This window comes from Vicugna pacos, chromosome 35 (assembly GCF_048564905.1).
Source record: "Vicugna pacos chromosome 35, VicPac4, whole genome shotgun sequence".
Taxonomy (NCBI): domain Eukaryota; kingdom Metazoa; phylum Chordata; class Mammalia; order Artiodactyla; family Camelidae; genus Vicugna; species Vicugna pacos.
This window is the reverse complement of record NC_133021.1, coordinates 14,705,412-14,726,130: the sequence shown is the minus strand read 5'-3', so window position 1 is coordinate 14,726,130 and position 20,719 is coordinate 14,705,412. Positions and strand designations below refer to the sequence as shown.

Below are 20,719 nucleotides of genomic sequence, written 5' to 3'. Positions count from 1 at the left end.
TCTGTAGGTAGTCCCCGTGGGCGGGAGACAGTCTCCGCCGTGGACCGTCGTTTGAACGTGAAAATTGGTTGTTCACCGAAAACACATTTGCAGGGTTGGAAAAGGGAGGAGCCAACCCTCCTGTGCTTGCTCCGCAGCGTTCTCTCGGGGACGGGGTGGTGAAGGTGACACCCTGCCTGGAGCTTCAGGAACGTTTTCCCCGTCTGTTTGGAGGGATGCAGTGAGGGAAGTTACGGTGTAAAGCAGAAGTGAAGAATGGTCTTTGGTGGCAGGTCTCTCGGAGTGCAGTTTTATTGTTCTGTCTCTCTACTGCTCACCCCGCTGTAAACTGAGAGGTTTTTTTTTTTAATGAAATAAATTTAATTTTAAAACAGTGTTTTAGGAGTCACCCATATGAACGTCCTGCCGCTCCTGAAGCCCCTTCTCTGAGACCCCTGATCAGTGTCACCTGACTCCTTCCTGTCCTTTTCGCTGTCACGGTCAGACCCTTTGTTCTTCATAACGTCAGTTATTCCCACCCTGCACTTGAGTATAAAAGCTTCTTAATTCTTCGTGTCTCTTGCCAGCTTTGTGTGTGTGTTTTTAATGTTCTGAAAAAGCGAAGTTTCTCCATTGCCAGGAACTCATCATTCTGATGTTAAAAGTCAGGGTCCAGGAAAGCAGATCCAATTATTCGACACCATCTGTATCGCTAGCTGTTCATTTCCCACATCTTTTCCTCCTTTTCGAAAGTCAGATTAGTCAACTAAAATAAGAATCAAAAATAATATGTATTTATATTTATAATAAGAAAGTTCTCGAATCCCACGCAGGACTCTGCAGTGCCTGGGAGCCCAGTCCGCATTTATTTTTATTACACTGTGTTTTATCAAACATTGGTCAGTAGAACTCTGTGGTGATCAGTGGATTCGCTCAGTCTAGTGGACCTTTCCAGTTACTAATGTCTCATTTTAACTCACTCCTTTTAAATTTTGTTTTAAGAAGATAGAGTGAGAAGACTGGGTAATCTTGTGTACAATTACATTCAATCCTTTGTCTTCCAAAGTAAATTGTAAATTACTCAGGAGTATGTGGGTTTTTTTTTAAATTAGATATTTCTAATTCCTAGAGTTGCTCTTTACAAACAGGGGGCAATAAAAGCTGGTTTTCACACGATTACCTGTTTGCTCATGCACCCCACAAACATTCAGTGGCCCCTTTGGCTGAGCCCTCGGAGGAGAGTGCTTGTTTCCTGGTGAATAGCAAGTAATGTTGTCATTTTCATTTTGTCCTTCCTCTGTTTTGTATTTCTCTGGATGTTTGCACCAATTCGTTTAACACTAGTAATAAGTCTGAAGAAATCTTTTAATTCTAGTCAAATTGTCAGCACGGCCTACGATGTCACTCATGGCGACATCTCCCTCCTGAGGTAAGTGGCACTGAGGGGCTCCCAGCTGCTCTAAGGTTTGGCTTATACAATGTACCTCGCAGGATGCGTTCAGCTGCGTTTATTCAAAAATCCACCTCAGACCGGCTCAGTCTGTATGGAAGCGCGCTGTCTTGTATAACTGGGGTCTGGAGCTGGGGCTATTGGTGCCACAGCCTGATGGCGGAATCAGAGACCCACCCCTTCCTGCCCACTCTGTCGCGCCATCCTCAGGTGCCCTTATCTACAGGGGAACTGCAGGGCCTTGTACTTCCTGGCTCGTATCCGACTGAGGGGAGTGAGCCTTCTCCCTGAGCCTGGAATGCGTCCGTGTGGGGTGATGGCGCCTTTCTTGGACTCGTAACATCGGACTAGTAATTCAGCGGGGGCGGGCACCCACAGACTAGGGTGAACTTGGTAATGAACGCACCCCTTAAAGCTGGGTTGCATTCCTGAACACGATCAGGATTGCATTAGGAAGAAGAAAGAAAGGAATGGACTTTGGATAAGCAAGCAACAGAGATCATTTCAGTACCAACAGTAGTGTTGCTTCTCATTGAGGGGTGGGGGGAGATGAATGACCATGTGGCTTAGAGTCAGCTTTTGACAGTGAAATGTTTGTGATGACCAGGTAGAAATATTTCTTGAAGGCAGAAGCTCCAGAACTTTGAGTTTCAGTTGAAACCTAAGTCCGTTTCTCCAGAATCGTTGACAGCTACGTGCCCTGTCTTTTCCAGACTTCTCGGTGACCCCGTCCTCACGTGATACCTTGCAGAACTGAGTAGCTCAATTTGTAACATGAACTAGAATTTTAATTGAGCTGTATTTGCATCTGTTGAAAACATGGTAATTAGGTGCGTCTTAATTGCAGAACATGCTGCATTAGAGAGAATTAAGCAGCTTCATGTTTTACCTTCTTTAGAAAGAGAAACTGGAGAGTCTGTGTTGATGGGACGGTAGCTGGCAGTTCAGCGCGTGTAAAGGCTAAAACAGGCAGAAATGGGAGTCAGAAACAGAAGCTCCCATTTGGCTGGAAGGGAACAAGCATCTTCCTTTGTGCAGAGCATCTGCCAAAGGAAAGCAAATGACCTGGAAAGAGCAAAGTTAAAGAGAAAAAAATGTAAAATTTATACAGCATTTAAAGTGGCGAGTCACCTAAATGTAGGCGTGCGTGCAGGTCTCGCATTGGCATCTACTCTGCGAATACAACGGGTCAAACTCTTCCCTGGTAGTACATTCCCAGTGCTGTTCTGACTTGGAAAAGTGTTTCTATGACTATTTTTTGTTTGTTTTCTTAGTTAAAGGGAATAAAAATATTTTATGCACCGTATTATAAAGCTACTATTAAGTGTGCAAAGACTGGTTTTAAAACTTAAAAACATCTGACTAAGTCTATCAGTGACCTCGACTATATACATTTTTTAAAGAAATTCAACATGTGTAACCAATTTATTTAAACTTTAAAAAACCACAGTGATTCAGCAGAGGGACAGGGTAAAGTGTTTCCTATGTTTTTCTATTGAATGATTTTCGAGTTTGAAGCATATATAGTGCGATGCTCTAAAAGAACATCTTATGTTTGTACATACGAAGCCGCATATTGCTAAATATTTTTAATTAGCTGGCATTCAGAGGGATTCGTTAAATCATACACCCCCGGAAGAGTTTCTGTGAGGGTGCGCTATCTACGTCAGTGTTCACAATAAGCATAAAGAATTCTCAGACGTGCACGCGTCCATGCAACACAGCCCACCTGCTGGGGGTCAGGACAGCAGGCTCGGTGTTTGCATCTTATAAAATGAGGTCACAAAACCTCAAGTTAATAAATGGTTTAATACTAATTTCCCCAGTTTCACCTGGTGCAGAAAATGTTATATTATGTACACGAGGAAAGTATCGTGCACGTGGAAAGCTCTGGCACCCAGTGCGGCTCCAGCCTATGGTGGTGAAGGCACCGCCTTCACTCTGCTCGGAGCCAAGCGCAGACATATGCCCCGTGTGCGGCTGCCAGGACCGTTAGGCAGAAAACGCACAGAATTGCCACGGATCCTTCCATTCATGATTTATGGTAATGGTTGCTGGGGAAGACTAAGTCATTTACATTTATTGAGCTCATTTTTTTGTTTATAGTTTCAGACATTGTGCAGGGCTGTAAAGCCCATTAGACCACGTGAATAGTGCTAACAATAACAGCATAAAAACATACCAGGACCTGATTAGAGCTGCGCCGGGAACAATGGGCTTTCCTGGTGTTGCCGTGGCTGGGGTGTGGCTAGTTTTGTCGGGCTTAATTAGAGGAGCCTGGGTATTGTTCTGAAGCCAGAGGGGTGGTGACACACAGAGACAGGGTGAAAGTTTGTTTGCTTGGGGTAAAGGTTTACCAGTAGTCTGCCAGCGAACAGCCAGTCACGGGCAGCTGCTGTCTGCCCCACAGTCTTCAGTTTGGAAGCTTAGAGAAGGGGAAACAGACCTGCAGTCCTGCCCTAGGAGAGGTGCGGTAATAGAAGTTGGTACAAAGGGCTGTGGACATGCAGGGAAAGGCAGTTTTGCATGCGCGACTTTTAGAAGAGTCACCGGCACCCATTTGTCTAGCTGAGTGGACCAGCAGGCACACCCAGGTCTTACAGCTCCCTAGGACCTTGGAGAACTGTTTTATAACGATTTGATCCATTACATCAAAGTCCAGACCACACCCATTTCCCCAGGTGTTGAGGTTTGCCATCAGGTGGAGGGAGCCAGCCGTGTTCACGGGTGCTGTTCGACGACCCTGCTTAGCTGTACTTACGTTCTCGTGGGGAGTGCTCCTTTGAAAAGACTACACAGAAGGAGGAAGCCCTTGGGGTTGCCATCCTTTCCAGGCTATTCTTTCCCTGCTCTGTGGACCACACAGAAATCAGAGCCTGAACCCAGCATTTACTTGTAAAGCTATGGATTTTCACTAGCAAGGCCCAGCTGAAAGTCATAACTGGCCTCCTTTCACAAGCCCACATGTTTCCTGCTTCCATATGAATTGACAGAGAGGGAAAGAACCATTGACTTAAAAGCTGCCTTGTCCCTTGGAGGGGGACAGTGGCTCTGTCAGGTGTCCCAGCACAGAGGGAGGCCACCCTGTCGGCTCGTCTCCCGGGCTGCGAGTCTGTCCCAGAGTCTCTGGGCACACCTGACTGGGCTTCTGGAGTCAGTTCATCAGTATGAGCTACAGTCGCAGCACAGAGCGGCTGCGCAGGATTGACGCTGGGTTTCTGGGCTGCAGCGCTGGCTGCCGGGATGAGCTTCCAGGCAAACCGAGAAGAGACCGGATGATAAATGACCCACATACATTGCTGTATGAAGCATGGAACTGAGCAGTCCCAAGCCGACTTGATCAGATTGCTGCATGAGGTCTGGCTAGGGACAGCTGGACTGGCCCACCCCAGCAGAGAGAGCCCCAACCCGCAGTGTGCCCGCCCGCACCTCTCTCCCCCAGCAGAAGAGGGGAGAAGTCGGTCTGCGTGACCTTCAGAGTACCTACCGGAGGTAGACACCGTGATATTTTTACTCTTTGGCTATTCCTAGGGCGTGACCTGCTGGGATGGGAAATCTGTTGGCTCCTATTTTTAATCAAACGTGGAAACAAAAGAAATCAACTTTTTTTTTTAGTGTTATGTGAATGGCTGGCATTTTGTGGGGAAAAACAATGTTCCTTGGTCATGGTTCTGCCGTCACCTGACGGCCTCTTCTCAGACTGTGAGGTCTCCCATCAGGACACTGAGGGCTCAGCCGCTCTCCTGTAGTCCTGATTCCGTGTGCTGCTGACGCTGGCACTAGGGACCGGCAAGACCGAGTTTCCCTTGAAGATACACGAACTGGATGTAGAGGTGTGTTCTCTGTGAAGGATTTCCAACTGTCTTACGTGGTTCTGTGTTAGAAGAAGTTCAGAAGCACTGATTCCTCCTTTATTTGTTCATGCAGGGGGGAAGGTGACCTCAGATTTTAAGGGGTGACCTGGAGCCCTGACCATTCTTACTATATTTGGAAGAAAACCTTAGGCAACTCATCTGGAAAAAGATTTATGAAAATGGTTATTAATATGGGCATCGGATGCTTTTTAATAGAGAAATACCTGAAGTTCTTTTGTAGGTGGAAACCCACTCTAGTTGTTTGTCATTCTGTCGAAGGCGAAAAGTTGGGGGGTATGTCCTTGGACCATGTGCTTACTAAGCGTTGGTTCAGAGGATGAGCTATGGTTACCAGTGAGGAGTGCTTTTATCTGCGCAGTTCAAAGGAGTGTGAGGCTGTGAATTTATGCCTTTGTGTCTCCACCCGCCTCTGCCCACTGGCCATGCTGTAGACCAGTGTGCAGACTTACATGGGTTAGAACACATACTGGCAGGCTCTGGTGATGTTGGCCTCATGATGAAAGATAATGACGCTAGAAGGAGGAGGCCAAGTGGCTGTGAAGATCCAGTCTCCTGCGCGCAGGAATCCAGGGATGGGGGGGTGGTGGCTGAGGAAGCAAGCCCACTGCTGGTACTGGGGCCCGCTGCTGACCGGCGCAGCTTAGCAAGTTAACGGTGGCCGGGGTGGGTGCACGGGGTGCTCAGCCAAGAGGAAAGGAGGCTCTTGGCAGGGGCTGCATGTCTTCTTTCTGCAGGGGGAGTGCACAGGAGCCTCAGGGCCCTGCTGTGGATGAGGGTTTGCTGACTCCCCACCGTGTGCGCCCCGCCTCAGCGAGCTGGGCGCTGCCACTGTCGCTGTTACCCTCACAGTGACGGTTGGTGTTAGTGTGTCTGTTGTCAGTGTCACTGTCACTGTTAGGGTTACCGTTGCTACTGCTGTTGCTGTTCCTCCGTGACTGGTGGCCACCCCCTTCCCTGAGGTGCACGCACACAAGGGCCCCCCTCCCCCAAGGCGCACGCACACAAGGGCCCCCTCCCCCCAGGCGCACGCACACAAGGGCCCCCTCCCCCCAGGCGCACGCACACAAGGGCCCCCCTCCCCCCAGGCGCATGCACACAAGGCCCCCCCCTTCCCCAAGGCACATGCACACACGGGCAGCGTCATGCACAACCACACTCCTCCCGATTCTACTCAGAAGTAAACAGCGCTGCCGCCCCTGTTGGGAATGTGGGAAGGAAAATTCTCACGTGACTTTAGCCTTCTTATTTTCGTTCCTTGGGTTCCCTGTGTCCCTTATCTTCTCTGTTCGTTTGTTTCCTTCCAAGTGGAAGAAGACACGGAGGAAAGTTCGAGATCAGGGCGAGAGTCGGTGTCGACGGCCAGTGACCAGCCCTCCCACTCCCTGGAGAGACAGGTGAACGGCAGCCCAGAGAAGACGGACAGGAGAAAGGAGAAAGCGCGCAAGGAGAAGAAAGACAGGGACAAGGAGAAGGAGAAGGCCAAAGCCAAGAAGGGGAAGCTGCGGGGCCTGGGCGAAATGTTCAGGTAGGTGCCGGGGAGGGCCGCAGGTCTGGCGCCTCCTCTGATTCCCCGGCTTCGCCTGGCCTTTTGCTTTCTTGAGGATGTCATCTGAGCTATTTCACACCCCTTCAAAGAGCCTGAAAGATGCCAGCCATGTAGACAGTGGTAGAGAGGAAGGAGGGGGCGGTCTGAGCCCCACCGGGGCGTCGCAGGCGTGGGGACGCAGGGCTGGGTCTCGTTCATTCCTTCGTGCCTGTGAACAGCGGCTGGGTGTTTAGTTGGGTAGCCTGTGAAGGTGAGTCCCTGACAAGCCCAGCAGAACTTCAGTGAAGCTATGCATTCATTTAACACTTATGACTTCAGTCAGTAGAGACGTCATTCTGCGTAGTCACTGCCTGCTCCCTGACGGCTGTTTTTGTGCCCCTAAATTATACTCTCGGATTACTTAGCCGGTCATTTATTTTTCACAAATCCTTGCTGCACAATAAAAGTGACAAGTTACTCAGAAGTTGCTCTGAAACTTCTCCCGTAAACGTTCATCTGAGGTGATTGATAATATTCAGGTATTTAATGTTAAGTATCAAAGATCGCTTGATCGTTCCATAAATTAACCCCCTAAACATATCAAGTTGATGGTTTAAAATGGAAAACATACGGTGTAGGCACGTGAGTCTTCAAAATACTCCATCCGGCACCACGCGTCCCTTCCTTGTAGCTTTTTGTTTTTAATTGCAAAACGTGCAAAAGGGTCTTTATTTTTGTAGAATTCCCTGATTTATGGTCCCGAGTTTGTGCTCCATAACTCAGGGAGCCGCAGACAAGTTGAGGACGTGGGCCCAGCCCACAGGCTGCACACCCAGCAGACGTGCCCTGGGGGTCCGTCTAAGTCACGGGCAGCAGCAGGAGCCATCAGACGTGGGTGACCCTCGCCTGGCTCCCCGACGGCATCCCCCGCAGGCTCAGCACGAGCGCAGGTCCCTCCTCCCTGCTGCAGCATCTGGGAATCTCGTCTTTCCCTTCAGTTCTCCCTGTTTGCGCAGCGCTCCTTCTGAGCGCCCCTCATTAGAGCCCGCCTCCGGGACACTCAAGGTGGACCTGCCCTCACGGCCCCTTTGTCTCAGCCTGTGTGTTAGGCGGAGGGCCCTTTGTTCCACAGATGCAAACTGACAGCTCGTAGCCGGGCACCGCCGTCTGGCACAGAAATAGGGCGGCTGCCCATCCGTCAACATTGAGGGAATGTGCACCACCGTCTTCTTTAAATCGGAGTGTGAAGTGGGGGGGAAGCTGCCCTTGGACTGGCCACCCAGCCTGGAGCACAGTGTCGTCTCCTGGGCCCTGCTGTCCCGGGCGGCGTCCCCTGAAGGCTGACGGTGGCAGCTTCCATACCGTGTGTGCTGGATGTGGTCTGCTCCTCCTGTGGAATGACAGATGAGCCAACTTCTTTTATTTTACAAACTATAATATACATTATTTTAGTTACACAGAATGTTTTCCTGTAACTTGCAGCCCCTGGATAAGAGAGGCTTCACAGTAGCGTTTTCTTTGGGGGCCAGAGGGGTGGAGAGTGTGGGGGCCATGGTGAAATTTATATTGTTTCAAAGGGACCCTGAGCGCAGCCTAACCCAACCCCCTTTTTGTGAAAAGTTGTGTAAAACGCTCTCTGATGTTTTTTCTGGACCGAATTCTCTAGGTTGTACCCACAGCCTAGAGTGAGAGCCAGCCATGACCCACTGTCACTTCGAAGGCCTGCGTATTTTTGAAAATCAGGCTCTGTGTTTAAGTGCAAGGGCTGAAGGTTATTTTTTGAAAACTAAGCTCACATTCTCCCAGTCTTTTAAGAATGGCCACGAAGAAGATCCCGGACATCCACACTTCTTGGGAATGATTTGCTGGAGTCGGTCCACACTGGCTTATGAGAACCAAATGTTCAATTTTTAGAAATTCTGGCAGCTGGTTGTTAAACCCAGACGTTATTAAAAATTAGATCAGTTCTATAAAAAGCAAAGGTAATTAATACGGAAACTCATCACTCCCTTGTTGTTTTACTGCATTTTGCTGCGATCCCTGCCTTTGAGGCTGTTTACACACTGGGTGTGTTTGTGCTGTATTAACACTAAATGCTGGTGGCTGAAAGTCAGCCACGCAGGGAATGCTGTCACCCCGGAAAGTGTATGAATTCCACAGAACAGAGCCTTTTCTCCCAGGAGAGCGCCACACTGCCACATGGGGAACGCAGGTTTATTGTGAGCGGGTTGCAGCATCTTGTCCGGTTCCCTGGAACGTGATTTCCTTTCGGGAAGTGGCTGAAGCTTCCCGAATGCTGCTCCTTGAAAATGAGTTGAGAATACTCTGTTGGACTAAAATGAGCTTTTTGTTTGATTGTCTCTTGGCTCTCAATCCTTCACAGCATTATGCTATGTCCTTAGTATCGGAGAAGATGCTCAAAGCATTGTTAGACTTTTCAAAACATTTTTTTTACTGCTTTCTGTGCCTACTGGATCTAATTATTTGAGACTAACAGACTTTCAGATTGATTCTTTTATGTTTTCCTTTTTTTTATTAAATAACAGGGGAATATAGTAAGATTTTAAAATCAGTCTCTTTATTCTTTTATGGAGAATAGGATGTGATTTCCTTAGCAGTGTTGCCTTGAAATAGCTTAATTGGAATGTGCTTGGGCAAATAACTTCTTAGAACGCCTTGTGAGGAGACTGAAGTGTGGTGCCCAACGGAGGCCTGCAGGTGTCCGGAGCAGGCGCGCGCGCGCGCGTGTGTGTGTGTGTGTGTGTGTGTGTTGTTGCAGTTTGTCTCTGGCCTTTGGCTCACTTAGCCGGGGTGGGGGGGGGGACGACGCTGGCTTTCTGGGCGTGAGCGCTTTCCTCTTTAGTTGCTTGAGGCAGTAACAGTAAGTTTTCCTTCAGAAACAGGCTCACAGGCTCTCCTCCCCACCACGTCCCTCCCTGCAGCCCCCAAACACGCACACCCTGTCCCTACCCCGTACGCTGTCTTGATTTTTGGCTAAATTTGTTGGGTGCCAAATAGATGTATCATGCCTTCAAACCTGTACCCAAGGGAAGCGTGGCTCCTGGGGTAGGTGTGTTAGTCTCTGGTGCAGACAGGCGCCCTGGCTTTCGACTTCACACGCTGAACGGCGGGCACAGGCGTGGTCCGATTGTTGGTAAACAGCTCGGGGAGAGGGTGCTGCGGTTCTGGGGCCGCCCCTCTGTTATCCACAATGGGGCGCGTGGTGTGCTCGGCTGCCGTGGTACAGGCTTTCCTTCCCGCAGTGCAGCCTGTAAGGAATCGAGTCACGAGCGCCAGGCGTTTCATATTTGTCCGTGTTTCTCCTCGGTCTGCCCCATCCTCTCTGCACCTGAGGCGCTGCCATAGCCCTGATGACAGGGCTTTGTACCTGAGAAACTGAGTTTCTCCACAAAACAGGCAGCTGACTGGCTGATGTGAGGACCGCGGGCAGAGGGGAGCTGAAGCGTTGAGCCCTTGTAGGTATCTGATTCTGGGATGCGTGGCTACTCAGATTTAATACATGAAACATGTCTTAGCATTCTGCAACTCCTGAACTGTCACTAAAGAGGGAGCCAAGTCTTTATTTTAGAAGGAGAGATCTGTTGTTTCAGGTCTTAAATGTGTCCATTTTTAAAGGAAGGCAGCTGTGCTTTTACGCACCATGTTTTTGCGTTAGTTTCCATCTCCAGATCAAAATGATCAACAAGATAATAAAGTCCATATTTAGGACAGTATTCTCAGATAGGAAGCAGTTTAAAATTATGTATTCCTTTTTTTTAAGCTCTGAAATAAGTGTAATTTGATACTACTTTGCCCCCAGAATTAAATTGCCCACTTTCAAATGTCCTTGAACCCTGCCCTCTGAACCACGGAGGTTCCTGGACGTGCCCGGCCTATGCCTCCGGTGCACCGTGTGGTGTGCACACAGTCGGGGGGGTGGGGGAGCCAGGGCCATCACCCAGGCTGCTAAAGTGAAGTCATGCATCCTGGCTCCCGTCACAGCTGAATCCTGCAGCCACACCGAAAGTGCTTCCTTGGGCCGGGGTGCACGGTTTTGATTCGGTTCCGCACCAGGAAACGGGTCAGTTAGTCGGAAGCCTTGTTTGGTGGAAGTCAGGTACACTGCCGCCTCTCCCTTTTTAGAAGATGCCCGTTGTCAGGACCCAGGGGCAGGGCCGGGCCGCAGAGCTCGACGCCACGGTCCCGGCACCGCCGCTCAGGCCCCTGCCAGCAGCGCGGCCCGCGCCCTCCTGTGCTCACTAACGTGTGTCTGTCCCGTGTCTCCCGTTTAGCCTGGCCAAACGGAAGCCCGAGAAGAGATGACCTCCAGAGGCACACTGTCTTAAGAAGCACACATTGCACACTTGTCTGTCGGTTTTTTGTTTTTGTTGTTTTTTTTTTTATAAAGAAAACAATAAATGTACTTTTAACGAATTCTTCGTGGCTGTTGACAAGTTTTGTTTACGACGTCAGCAGTTTGGACGTTTGGTGATTTCTGTCATTGTGGATTTGGAACCTCTTTGTTCTGCAGGGCAAGCTGGGGGTTGAAGTCCAGCCGGGCGAAGCAGAGACGTGCTTCTGCCCCTCCTCGTTTCCCTCTCTGCTTTCTTGGCCCTTTTTCTTGGTGGGAACCCCATGCTCCTGGCATGTTTCTGAACCCAGCAGCACTGCGTCAGGTGTGAGGTTGGGGCTCTGGAAGCATGAATGTCCCTGTTCGGTTTCGTTGTGTGACACGTGGCTGGGGACACGGGCAGGTGGAGGAGAGAGTCCGTGGACACTGAGGCATGTGGGTCGGGAGTGGCACCCATCAGGTGATGGACCTGGGGGCCGGTTCGAAAGGGACTTTCTGGCCAGTGGATTACGCAGTTGAGCGGAATATGGGGGCGGGGCTGAGGAAAGGATGTCTGTGCTCGGGTTCTGCTGGACCTTCCAGCTCTTCCAGCGGGAGGAAGCAGAGACTTGGGCAGATGGTAATCCGAGGTTTGCTGGGACCCAGGGCGTGCGAGCACACGCTCTTTTATGAAAATGTTTCTGGGAAGAGCTGCCATCTCCAGGTGTTGCAATCCCAGATGTGAAACCTCCTGCTGTGGATCTTAGACGGTTCTTCCTTTGGAGTGAAGCCTTGGGCCACAAGCCTTTCCTCCTTCATGGCCCCCGCGGGATGTCAGAGAGACGACACAGTGAGCCCTGTTTCCTGAGAATGCTAGAGCCGTGTCCTGTGACAAGAGAAATGTGGGGCTGGTGAGGAAGAGCACCGATAAGTGGTACTGTGGTGCTGGGGCGGGGGCCGGGGAGGAGGACTCACCTCTGCTCTGCTCTGACCTGGTTGCCATTGGCAGCCCCACTCCTGCCCCCTCCCCGGCCAGTTCAGCCCTCCTGCCTGTCATTTCAGGGCGATTTGCTCATGTCAGAGATACCAGGGCTTGTGGATTGGACTGGGGCCCAACTGCCCTGTGGAATAATGGGACCGGTTCTCACTGGTAAAAATTAAACACCACCCATGGCAGCCCTGCTAGTGGTTCAGGGATGCAGTTAAAATAAACGTGTCGAAAATGATGCCCATTTAATGGGACACAGGAGCAGTACTTTGTGCTGGGAAATAAATGCGCTGGAACAGAGCGATTTTGCATCATTTTCTTTTCTTGTCTGTCATCTGGACAGAGAACAGGTCCGTCAGAGAAGTACACGCAATGGGAGGTTTCCCTGGAATAAGCTGCGAATTTGTAAACCCTGTACTTTGTATATGGTTCTTTTAATTTGAATGGAAATAGTGTAAAATGAGTGTGAGACCGACCTGTTGTCAGAGGCAGTTCCAGGGCGGCCCAGAGCATCCTCCGCGCAGATTCTTCTGGTCCTCGTTAGAGTCTGAAGCGGGGAGCCCCTGACACCTCCAGCGTGGAAGCTGACTGCAGCGGGAGCAGCAGGGCTCCGAGCGTGACTGCCGGGCCTGGCCAAGACCTTTTCTGATGTTTTTTTCACGCTGCTTTTCCAGAGACCCGCGGCCTGAATACAGAACTCAGATGTCAAGGATGACACCTACTTTCTAGTCTCTGTAAAGCAAACCTTTTCGTAAAAGAAATTTTTGACAGTTCTGAGATGCTAAGTCAATTTCGATTCCAGACTGTGTAGAAAATGGAATTCCTTTTTCTGCAGTTGATGTGAAAATTGAAGGCTGGTGGCTATTCAGTCCTTGCTAACCCAGGGTAAATAAATACCATCTCTCCACTGAAACGTGCCCTGGAAGACGGGCTTGGCTGATGACATTTACATACATGGGAGGTTGTCTTTCTGAATGTTTTCATTTGTTACCCTTAGAGGCTCTGTATCTTTTACATTAAACGTAATGGATCAAGTACATGTTATTCCCCAGTGCGTTTTTATCAAGCCACAGATTATTATATAAAAGCAATGGTTTGATCCTCTCCAACAGTCTTTTAAAGAATTCACGGGGGAGGTGACCTCTTACATAATTGAATGTTGGATGGTTTTCTTCTGACCTGTGTTTAATAATAGCCAGTTTGGAAACAAAAGATGAAGATTAGCTTAAATTTCATGTCAGAGTGAAATAACCAGGTCTCCTCTTAACCTTTCTACTCACATTTTTTCCTTTAAGACAGACGAGCTCTAAGCTCACCCTTTAAGCTCAGAACTGATGATCCTCGCATGTTCAGCGCCCCGCCCCCTCCTGAATAGGGGCAGCAGCCCCCAGCTCCCCTCCCTGCTCCCTGCTGTGTGTCCCTTACTCCGCAGCTGCAAGTCACCACCTGTCCCTTCTCTCAACCCCCCGGAGCCTTCCAAGTCCTGGAGTGAAAGCAGAAAGGCTCTGTCTCCCAGTGGGTCTGCAGGATCCATCTGCCCCCAGCCTCTCACCTCGTCCCCCCTTCCCTCTGTGGACGTCACTCTGACTTCCCTGCCTCTTCCCTGAGCTGCCGCCGGTCCAGCCTCTGATCCCACTCTGTCCTCCACCCGAATAATCTTTTCTGCAATGGTTAGGGTTCACTCTTGGACCTCCAGTGTCTTTACGCAACTGTCAGCTTCTCAGGGGCCTGCCCAGTACCGCAGATGGCCCCTCCCCCGGGACACGTCCTGCCCCACTTTCTGGCATTATTTTCCTTCTTCACTTACCACGCCCTGACATGCCGCGCCTCCCACTTACTTGGTTTAATAAGATGTTGGCTGTGGCAGGGACCGTCAGCCCTTTCTCCTGGCTGAATCCCTCGTGGGCTGCCTGGTGCATCGCTGGTGCCCAGTGAGTGTGAGGGGTGCTGGGGCGCCGTCCCCCTTCAGTGCCACCCCAGCCTCATTGTGGGATGCCCGGAGAAAGCTGGCGTGAGTGTGCTCCAGGCCCCGCAGCATAGGGCTAGGGTGCTCAGGTGTGAGCCTGCGCCCTTTTCCCTGAGAGTGCACGGCAGGTCCTGGGGGCCTGTCGCAAATGTGGCATTGCGGGCCCCACCCGGCCCTGTGGACATCAGAGCCCACAGTGGATCAGGCCGGGAGCGCCCTGAGCCTGGTGCAGGTGGGAGGCCTTGTCCCTCCTCCCTGCTCCCAGGGTTTGCCCACACATCGCGTGCGCCCGGCCTGCAGCGGGACAGGCTTGGGGACGTCCTTTCGGCTACCTCTCCTGCCCTCATCACTGCCTCCCGACCAGAGTCCCTCCAGACCACCTCCCTGAACCCTTGTCTCTTCTGTTGGAGTCCAGACTGAGACAGTGTGTTTGCTGGGTGAACAGATAAACAAGTGAATAGAATTGCTGGGGACAGTGGTGACTGTGACGTTCTGGGTTTCGGTGCAGTGACCACCCGGGGCGGGGCGCCTGCTTGTCCCCGTCTTGGGGAGGTGATGTAGCTTCCCAAGCCGGCCTGTGGCCGAGGAGCTGGTCCCCAGACGGCAGGCCTTTTGCACTCAGCTACATCGTGTTCTCTGCTGTAGAGGCGCTGTTTTCTCTGCTCTTAGGAGCCGTAAGTGATTTAAGTATTTTCTGTTACATCAGACTTGCAGAAAAGATGAGGTGATATCAGATTAAATGCTTCATGTCAGGCGGGGCCCAACCTTCTGGCTGGGGGTTATGTGGTCAACGGGTCGTGGATTCAAGCAAGGAGTAAATGTTAAAATTGCCTTATTAATGTCTTCCTAAGCCGCAAATGTCAGGCTCCAGGAGACCGTGTAAGATTCCATCCCTAAAGAGGCCAGAAGCTTGGTTTTACTGCTCACAAGCTCTGTGAACACCTGCCTGGAGACAGTGGCCTTGTGTCCGGCCTCCTCCTTGTGTTGGCCACCCCGCGGGGTTCAGCGTGCGGCCTGACCCCCCTGTAGGGGTGCCCCAGAGCTCCCATTTCCCTCCCAGCCCATGGGCAGAGGGGTCCTGACTGTGAAGTGAGGTGGGGCTTGACCGGAGTGGGAGGGGGCAGCCCAGCCCTGTGTCTCCCACAACGTGTGTCGTGTTTACAAGGTAACCGACTTCTCTTCTGCATGGAAAACATCGCGTCTCTAGCTCATGATCTTTTGGTTTATGTAATAATTCTAGTCCCTGAAGAAAGAACAGGAGTTTGCAACGAACGGAACGGACACAAACTGACTGCAGAACACCCCCGCCTGTGCTGGGGTCTCTCTCTTCCTGGTCTTCCGATTAATTCAGAGGATGATCTGTGGTCACCTTCTGGCCCTCGGTTCTGAATCGGGGTGCTGGGCTGGCCATTACGACTTCCTTTAGGAGACGAGCCCCCTCGGGTGGCATGCGTCCGCTGCCGTGTGTGGTCAGTGAGCGCTGCTGCCCAGAGCATTACTCTCCCCGCTAATGCTCCGCATCACCCTGCAGGTGGGTGCTCTTTCTAACCCATTTGATGGTTGAAAAAAATGAAACCCACAGGTGGGGAGAGGAACCAGTCACCGAGGCCACGTGGTGGGCGAAGGAAGAGCCGCTGGATTGGAACGCCAGCCCCATCGAGGGCCGGCCACGTTCCTGCCCCTCTGCCGGGCCCCTGGGCCCCCCTGAGCCTCTTCCCGTGTCCTGCTGCCCCAGACCTGTGTGGGGCTGAGGCTGCTGTGATCATCACATGAAGTGGCTGTGGCTCTGAAAATGCAGGCCCTGCCGCTGGCAGGGGGTGCGGGACTGAGCACCTTGGGACCTGGCTTTTGTTCCGCCTTGATTTCTGCAGCTTCCTTTGTCTTGGTCCCTTCTCTCCTCAAAATAATTCTTAAGGACTCAGAACTTTCATTGTTAATTAAAAATGACCACTGCCCCATCCCTTGTCCACAGCCGCCCCTCGCACCTGTCTGCGCCGCATCTGGATCGCTGGTGATGCCGACAAGACCCCAGTTTCACTCTTGCTCTTCCTTCAGGAGGGCCCTGCAGGCCTGGCAGCGCTCTGACCCCCTCCTGACTCCACGCCTTGTCCTCCCTCCCTGTCTCCACACCATCTTGTGCCTCAGATCTTGCTGCATCTCTGCTGCTTCATTTATTTTCCTCTCTTTTTTTCTCTTTTGCTATTTTAGTGTTTTTTTTAATTGAAGTTCAGTCAGTTACAATGTGTCAGTTTCTGGTGGCCAGCGTCCTGTTTCAGTCACGTATGTGCATACATACATTTGTTTTCATATTTTTCATTACAGGCACCACAAGGCATTGAATAGAACTCCCTGTGTGTTTTTCTCTCTCAAAACAGTTGAGGCCATTCTTTTCCTGAGAATACGTTCTCAGCCTCCGCTTCCTCAACTAATCCTCTGGTGTCTCCTCTGCCCCCGTCTCTCTGGCCCTGGCTGCGTCCTTGCGCCCGTGCGGGCACCTGCCCGTGCTGGGATGCGCTCCGCCCTGGGGCCTTGCCCTGCTGGGCTGTCCCTGTCTCTCCGGCTCCTTTGCTTCGCGCGCCTGTCCAGGATCCTCAGCCCCCGCCTTGGCAGACACCCAGCACTGCTTGCAGGGACTTACCTCATTCCTGCTCTTAGAGCTGATGTTAGCCGTTAGCAAAGCCTCTCAGCTGTGCTCTCCACTTCCGAGAATTTCAGGTTTCTTTTCTTTCCTTTTTAATTCTGTCTCCATTTAGAATAAAGCGCTAAAAACGTTTTGAGTTGAGAGAACGAGTGCATCTACTCCTTCATCGCAGTCTAGGTTGATTCTGGAACAGTTTTAAGAAAGTAAACCGTGGTCACAGGTGCTCTCCCAGGACAGTGGTTTCCCTCTGGTGTCTTTCTGGAGCATCGCCACGCCGTGGGCACAGCACTGGCGGTCATCTGTGTAGCTCGGTGTCTGCTGCACACCTGGCTTGTCCTGAGCACAGCAGGGAAGGGGGAAGGGCGATCGCCGTGGTCAGATGTGTCTCCAGTTCAAGGTGAGTGTGAATGAGCAGGAAGCCTCCCAGTGGGCCGTTGCTATTTCAGCACTCCATGATAAGCGTCCTGTTAAAGATTAACTTTCCCTGCTCCTCTGCAAACTGGCCAGTGAGAGCTGCAGATCTGGGGCCCAGAGGCCTGCAGCCTGTGAAGGGTGGCGGGGCAGTGTGTCCCTGGACAGGTGCTCCAGCAGGAAGGGCAGGTACCTGGCACGGGCCGGCGGTGGCCCCTGGTCCTGGTTGCCTCTCAAGGGAGCCGCTTCCTTCTCCCACCGTGTCCAGTCCTGCCTCTGTGTCCCCATCAGCCGCCCGGTCACGTGACCCCAACGCCAGCGCGTAGTCCTGCAGCTGCATACGGTCCACAGGAGTCACGTGGGCAGTGAAATTAACTGGCTGTTTTACTGGGAAAGAACCAATCCTAACTGGGTGGATTGTTTTGAAGTCTGGTTATGGGGTGTGTATGGGTTTAGAGTAATGGTGAGGTGAAAGCTTTAATTCGTACATTTCACAAATACTTACCGGGGGCCTGCTGGAGCCTAGGCGTGAGGCCAGCTTCGGGGGATTTGGCGGTGGGTGTATTGGAGCACAGATGGGCAGTGAGTGCATCACCTCGGCCGTTGGGGGCCTCGGGAGAGGGCCTGTGGGGCCCCGGGGAGCAGGTCAGGGTGAATGGCTCCAGCCCGGGAGGCAGAGGCAGCCTTCCTCCGAAAATTGAACGCAACCCCGAGCTCTCACTGATGTTGTGAGTTCTGTATCTGAAGGGGGTTCCGGGTTCAGATGCTTTTGACAGGATCCTCCCACCTGCACATCCCACCAGCAACTCGTGTGCTCACCTGCAGAAGTGACTCAGAGGAATACTGTGCAGGTGGCCCGGCCCCTCCTCCACGGGCTGGGCTCTGGCACACGTGGCTGGGAGGCAGCAGAGGGCAGAGGTCAAGGGCCTGGACTCTGAAGTCAGATTGCTCGGGTCCAAATCCCTGCTGGGCCGTCAGCAGCCTTACATCTGGGGCAAGTTAATGAACACCTCTGTGCTTTCCTTTTCTCAACTGTCAAGTGTGGATAATAATGGTACCTGCTTCACAGGGTTGCTTGGAAGCTAAAATGAGTGAATCTGTACAAAAGACCCCCTCCTGGTGCAGAGAACGCCCCGTGTGACTGCCGGATGCCACGTGGGCACTGTTACTGCTCTGTAACTCATTCTTGGAAAATGCTGGGTGAGTCCGGCCAGTTTTACGTCTTTAATGGGTTGCAACACAACTTGAAAAATGCTGCTTAGGTGGTAGGAATCTTCCAGGTTTGCAGAGGTTGGGGGGGCAGGGCGGCCTGTCATGGACTCCTGACGCAGTTAGGACCTTATCCTAACTTTGGGAAGCCATTGAAGGGACTGGCTTGATAAAATTTACATTTTTTTAAGAAAATTAAAATTTTTAATTTTAAAAATTAAAAGGGCTGAACCAGAGAGAATACAGGACCTCTGCTGGGCCGCTGTTGGAAGAATCCTGCTCAGAGAGGGCGGCTGAGGGGACAAAGATGTGGCATCTCTTTCTCAGGAGGAGCCCAGGGGTCTTGCTTATTTGATTGGATGGAAAACAACAGGAGGGAAGGAACCCTGAGAAGTAATTCCCAGGTCGTGGCCCCATCAGCTGGGCGGAGAGTCACCCGGAGGAGGTTCAGATTTGGAGGACGCGGGCCGCGCTGACCCTGGCGTTTACCTGTCTGCAGGTAAACGCGCAGGCGACGCGGGCCAAAGGGGGAGGCCTGGCAGTGCTGAGGTCTGGGAGCTGAAGGTGCAGGAGGTTACTCTTGTGCCCCCACAGTGTCCGTGGACGGGCTGCCTGGGAAACGTGTGTGGGGAAGGGGCGCAGAGGCCGCAGCTGTGAGGACCCTTCGGATGCCGGGGCTCAGCGTGGGGACTCAATCAGCAGGAGGAGATGCTGGCGACCAGGAGAGGCCGCCGCAGGGAGAGGAGGACAGACGAGGGCGGCCATCAAAGCCAGGGCAGGAGTGCGATTCTTTACTTTATTTTGTTTTACTTTTTTCTTTTCTGTTTTGTTGAAGTATATGGTTGCTGTACAGTGTTATGTAAGTTACAGGTGTACAATATAGGGACTCAACCATTTTTAAGGATTCTACTCCCTTCTGTAGTTATTATAAAATACTGTGCCTGATGCCATGTGTTGTACACTATATTTTTGTAGTCTGTCTTACACCCAATAGTTGTACCTCTTAATCCCCTCTCTCTAGCTCACCTCCCCCTCTGGTCACCTCTAGTTTGTTCTCTGTATCTGCTGCTTTAAAGAATGAAATTCTGCCATTTGCAGCAGCGTGGATGGACTCGGAGGCCATTGTTAAGCTGAGTGAAATAAGTCAGGCAGAGAGAGACAAATACTGAGTGCTTTCATTTAAACACGGCATCTGGAAGATACAGCAGACTAGGAGTGTGCGCCTTAGGAATTAGAAGGAAGTGCACAACGGTGCTCCCGCTGAGAGGCCACCAGTGCTCGTGTGCTCACGGCCTTGGCTGCAGGGGACCTGCTGACGTTCGGAGAGGTCCCTGGACCATACGGCACGGTGGCCATTGTTCCGTGCTGTACTTGAGTGTCTCCGTGTGACTTCAGCACAGACAGAACCTCCTGATGCTAATGCTTGTTCCACGTTAAAGAGATCATATATCAGCTCCTGTTTTAAGAGGGGAGGTGGGGGAGGCTGTAGCTCAGGGGTGGAGTGCGTGCTTAGGGTGCACGAGGTCCTGGGTTCAATCCCCAGCACCTCCATTTAAAAAAAACTAAAACCACAAGCACAAAATCCTGTGCCAGATTTCCGTGGTTCAGCAGTAAAAGTGGTGTGTTAAGTGGCATGTGAATTCCAACTTCAGGCTTTCACAAGGGATTGTGGAAATCAGGGTGGGAGGAATTGATTTTTTTAAGCAAGCCATTGCCTGGCTGTCAGCTGGGGGGACGGTGCCTGGAATGGCTGGTCTTGGTGTCTGGGGGTCGCTCTTTCCCTCGGGGGGAGAGTTTACCTCCCTCTATCTCAGCTCGTCCGTGTCCCCCATGGGCAGTGCGGGAACAAGCCAGCGGGTACTGATGACTCCACTGCAAAGTGACAATAGTGCCTCCTCCAGCCTCCTCTCCCACTTACGCAACAAGGACAGTCCTCAGGTCACAGAAGGGGGCGGCTTCATCAAAGCGCCAGCTTTAAAATTACCTTGTGTGGAAGCCTTCTTTTGTTTGTTTTTTTGAACATCGTGACATGGAGCCACTGGGATGCAGCAGCAGCGGCCTGCGCTCCGGACCGCCGCTGTTTCCCCAGGACTCATGAGGGCTTCCATCCCTGTGGCTTCAAAATTTTTTTAGTAAACTGCGATTTGCAGATATCTTTTGTTTTTCAAGGCAACCCTGCTCATGTTTTATGTTCCATCCAAGGGGCTGTGATGTTCCCAGAACGTTCGAACCAGTAATGGGTTTATATGGGCCGTTGAATCAGTTATTGAGCGCGCCCGTGATTTCAGTCCGTTGGGCCCTTCCCGGAGGGGCCCTGGCTGGGCTCTGCCTGTTTGCATCACACT

At 51.6% G+C, this 20,719-nt stretch overlaps 1 protein-coding gene and 1 non-coding gene across 23 annotated transcripts in view; both read left to right on the top strand.

The window, feature by feature from the left end:
- The window catches only part of LOC102526571 (partitioning defective 3 homolog), a 530,455-nt gene that overhangs the window by 338,711 nt on the left and 171,025 nt on the right, over window positions 1–20,719 (top strand). For 20 of the 22 annotated variants that reach the window (XM_072955252.1, XM_072955263.1, XM_072955256.1 and 17 more), the window contains one exon: window positions 6,610–6,829. In XM_072955252.1, the coding sequence (XP_072811353.1) occupies window positions 6,610–6,829 (220 nt within the window). Of the gene's footprint in view, window positions 1–6,609; window positions 6,830–11,121; window positions 11,255–20,719 lie in introns of those variants that run through there. The other 2 variants (XM_072955262.1, XM_072955261.1) reach the window with 1 other exon arrangement.
- TRNAP-AGG (transfer RNA proline (anticodon AGG)) lies at window positions 19,853–19,925 on the top strand. Its single transcript has one exon. It is a non-coding gene; the product is annotated as a tRNA-Pro (tRNA).